The sequence below is a fragment of the Sitodiplosis mosellana genome, unplaced genomic scaffold (genome assembly GCF_009176505.1).
Source record: "Sitodiplosis mosellana isolate CC-2019 unplaced genomic scaffold, AAFC_SMos_1.0 Smas_scaffold_38, whole genome shotgun sequence".
In the NCBI taxonomy this organism is placed as follows: Eukaryota; Metazoa; Arthropoda; class Insecta; order Diptera; family Cecidomyiidae; genus Sitodiplosis; species Sitodiplosis mosellana.
This window is the reverse complement of record NW_022595280.1, coordinates 1,882,442-1,886,188: the sequence shown is the minus strand read 5'-3', so window position 1 is coordinate 1,886,188 and position 3,747 is coordinate 1,882,442. Positions and strand designations below refer to the sequence as shown.

At 35.4% G+C, this 3,747-nt stretch overlaps 1 protein-coding gene across 1 annotated transcript; it reads right to left on the bottom strand.

Moving 5' to 3' along the window:
- Positions 1 to 358: 358 nt before the first annotated feature.
- Positions 359 to 2,831, bottom strand: LOC129569553 (protein D2-like). Its single transcript, XM_055448472.1, has 4 exons — positions 2,565 to 2,831; positions 2,256 to 2,499; positions 623 to 719; positions 359 to 533 (listed from the first exon to the last, which is right to left on the bottom strand). The coding sequence occupies exons 1-4, from the start codon at positions 2,700 to 2,702 to the stop codon at positions 422 to 424; spliced, it is 591 nt and encodes a 196-aa protein (XP_055304447.1). The 5' UTR covers positions 2,703 to 2,831; the 3' UTR covers positions 359 to 421.
- Positions 2,832 to 3,747: the final 916 nt, after the last annotated feature.

Below are 3,747 nucleotides of genomic sequence, written 5' to 3'. Positions count from 1 at the left end.
TATTGCTCACACTCTTCCTTGAGTTATCGAAATGATTCCGGTGGGACGCTGAAAAATAGTGGAATCTCTCTCTTTCACTCCAATATGGCCTTACGTACGAAAAAAATAATTCCGAACGATTTTGGTGGAATGACTTAGAATACCGGCACTGGGTTCCAAGTCGAATTTGAGACTGATCTGAGCCGAATTCAGCAAAATTGACTTGGGACGCAGAAAGGAATATGAATTTTGTACTGCAGATGCGTTAAAACAACGCAACGCATGAAAAATATCTGATATTTTTATGCGATATTTCTATCCCATATGAATAAAAATATCTCATAGTAATCTCTGCAAAAAATCAACCTGTTTGGGAAAATTTGCATAGTTCAGTGATATATATTCAAAGCATAAACTTTACAATTCTTCAAGAAGTACAACATCAGTCATTCCTAAACTCATTCTTAGCTATATAGAAGTTTCCAAACACTGGATCGCCCAAACGGTATTTGTTTACTAATTCGGGTGTTGAAGTCTTTGCTCTGTATTCAAACCTGAAAATGATATGCAATTGATATTAGCCAATATCTAGCCTGCAGTTTGGCGGAATATTCAACGAAAAATTTGTATGATTAGTGCTTACGCGTTCGAATCGAATGTTTCGTTGTATTCGATGGTTCCGTTGCATTGTTTGAAAACCAAAAAGACATAACGGTGATAACCGCTGCTCATCGTTGGCGCTACGTTTTGAAAATGGAATTGATTAAAATAAGATGATTACCTAGCTGTCTGCTGGAGCAATGTAAGATTAACCCTAGTCTACAGTCCCTTTCCAAAACCTTATTCTACAGTCCTCGGGTCTGGCCAGACCCCATACATTTACATGCATTTGTATGGGAATTTGTTTAATGTATTATTGAATCTTTTTTATATTTGTTCATAAAGTAGATAAAAAAAATAAAAATGTCACGAATGTGCAAAATTGATTTTTGTGAGAGCGTAGCACGTGATAAACATCAATTTTATAAGTAAAAAATGTTTCTTTCATTACGGAACATTGTTGATGCGTTCAATTTGTCGCGTTCATGAGTGCGTCTAACGACGTAAAGAATTGAAATGAACTTCACTGAATGCGCTCATCGCAAATTCGTGTTTTACTTTTTTTTGTTAGTGTGGTGCAGGGGTTGTGCTGATAAGAGATAAAGGATATTTGTCTCCAGCAAAATTGTAGAGCAGGTCAAGCACTACAATTTTTTCAAAGATATTATCTTCTTATCTCTTATCAGTTCCGCGAAAAATGATAAGAAAAAATCGCGTTTTTTCGTGAAACTGATAACGGCTTGGTATCTTCGGTAAAGTTGTAATATTCAAGGTCTCCTACAAAATTCCTGACGGAACATATCGCTTATCTCTTATCAGTTACGCAAAATACGCGGAAAACCTAAAAAGAGCCGCGAGATAAACGCGTTTTTTCTTATCTTTTTTTCACGTAACTGATAAGAGATAAGGAATATGTGTTTTCAGCAAATTTGTAAGGCAGGTTGAGTTCTATAATTTTATATATACTACATTTCATTATCTCTTATCAGTTACGCGTAAAATCGCGAAAAACGCGAGTTATCATTTGTTTATCATTTACCATTTTTCGCAAAACTGATAAGAGATAAGGAGATAGTGTCTTCACAAAAAGTGTAGTACTTGGCTTGCTCTACAACTTTGCCGGAAGCAAATATCACTTATCTCTTATCAGTTCCATGAATAATAAGAAGGGGAATTTTCGTGATTTTTCGCGATTTTCGCGTATTCCGTGGAACTGATAAGTGATAAATGATATTTGTCTTGGGTAAAATTGTGATCATAGTGTAAAAACCGTCATTTCGATAAAAATTAGTTTAAATGCATCTCATATTCCCATACAAATGCATGTAAATGTATAGGGGTCTGGCCAGACCCGAGCACTGTGAAATAAGGTGTATTTTTTGGATATCCTTATTTCGTCCTTTTTTTGAAGGAAAAGGATACTTTTTTATTGCATAGATCGATAGCCAATAAAATTTTAGGAGGCTACCGAGAAGCACAAGTTGCTAGCTCAAGAAATGTGTTGAATTAACGTTTAAAAACGAAATATGTCTGGTCAGACCCGGGACTGTAGATTATGGTTAAATTATGGATTTGTTTCAAATTAAATCATTTTGTATTTTCTGTCGACGCATGGTCCGTCTGGCGCTTTAGTACATTCAGTATTAGTCGATTACACTTCCACTGATGCAGTATACCTGAACCACGGTAGGTCACCACCTCTTCTCCTTTTTGGACATCATTCCCTGGAATATTCACCACTAACCAATGTCGAAATGCGCCTATACATGGATATTTCCGTGAAGGTGCATCTAAGTCTATAAAGAGCAGTGTATATTTAGCACCCTCTTCGGCATTCCATGTAACTTTTGGCACACTTCCTACATCATCTGGTGCCAAGTCATTGCCTAAGCGAACAGTAGCGCCACTTGGATAAACCACCTTAAACGACAAAAACCAATATTCGTCAAAATGTTTTCATTTTACAATCCTTGTGAGTTTCTCACATTCAAAAACTTTTTCGGAGACACCTTCAAAGGTAAACTGCCTGGAATAATTTCATTTTCTTCGAATGCTTTTTCTACATCCGATGATGCATTGCAATTGAGTACGATCACCACGAATAATACTAAAATCGATTTCATTATAACTTTAGTGATAATTTAAATTAAAAATTAGAATTACAAATAGAGCAACTTTTGAAATTGGAACTTTCAAAGTGAGATGGCCAACTAAAGTTGAAAATTGCAACCTCAATGCTAACTTTATACTGTGAAAGAAACGTTCGCTGGATGGCATTTAAATAGCAAGCCTATTTCTGATTTTTTGTTTTGCGTAAGCAATTGCCATTAACACATCAGTTTCGTGTTGATTGCTCATGAAATACTCGTAAACGATAGAAGTGTGTCCACGATGAGTATTGCAAGGCACACGATTGTAATACGGAACGAACTTCCCATATACCTATAAAGAAAAATGTGAATGACGTTTGTCCAGTAATTACTTGCACGATTATAAACATACTTCATACAATCACAAAAACAAGGGTATTTGATTGAAAGGGTTTTCAATCCATCGGTTTCAATCTTTTGGATAGATATCGATTCAACATATAGCGTTATATTTTGTTCATCACAATTTTATAATATTAGACATGTTTATTGAATCTTGACGAAATTCCATCAATTTTGAATGTTTATTAGAGGAAAGGAAGTATTTCTTCAATTAATGAGTTGTTTTTGATTCTCTTCAGTCTCAATACACCCTCCATAACGTTCGGTTGTTTTGAAAATGTCAAAGAAAAGAAGAATTTTCCTTGGAAATATGGATACTTTGTTCGCCGAATTCAATGAGTCAGAAACGAGCTAGGTGTTGGTAGAGTTGAAACGAACTAACTCATACACGCATTGGGCGAAATATGTGTTGGTTCGTTTGGCGCCGAAATGACTCATGCAAACTCACCGAATTAACTTCGGTAGAAGAGCCATAGAAAAAAGTAGGCTTTTGACATATTCCAAAAGTCATCTGCAATCGTTCCAACCTAATTTCTCTCTGTGTATGCATTTAATTTGGTATCGTTACTCAAAGTAAAATTATATGTATGAATCGTGAACGTTTAAATAGAACTTGTGATACGTTGGCGAACATTCTGCAATTTCAAGCTAATTTGAAGTAGAAAGTCTTGCCAAA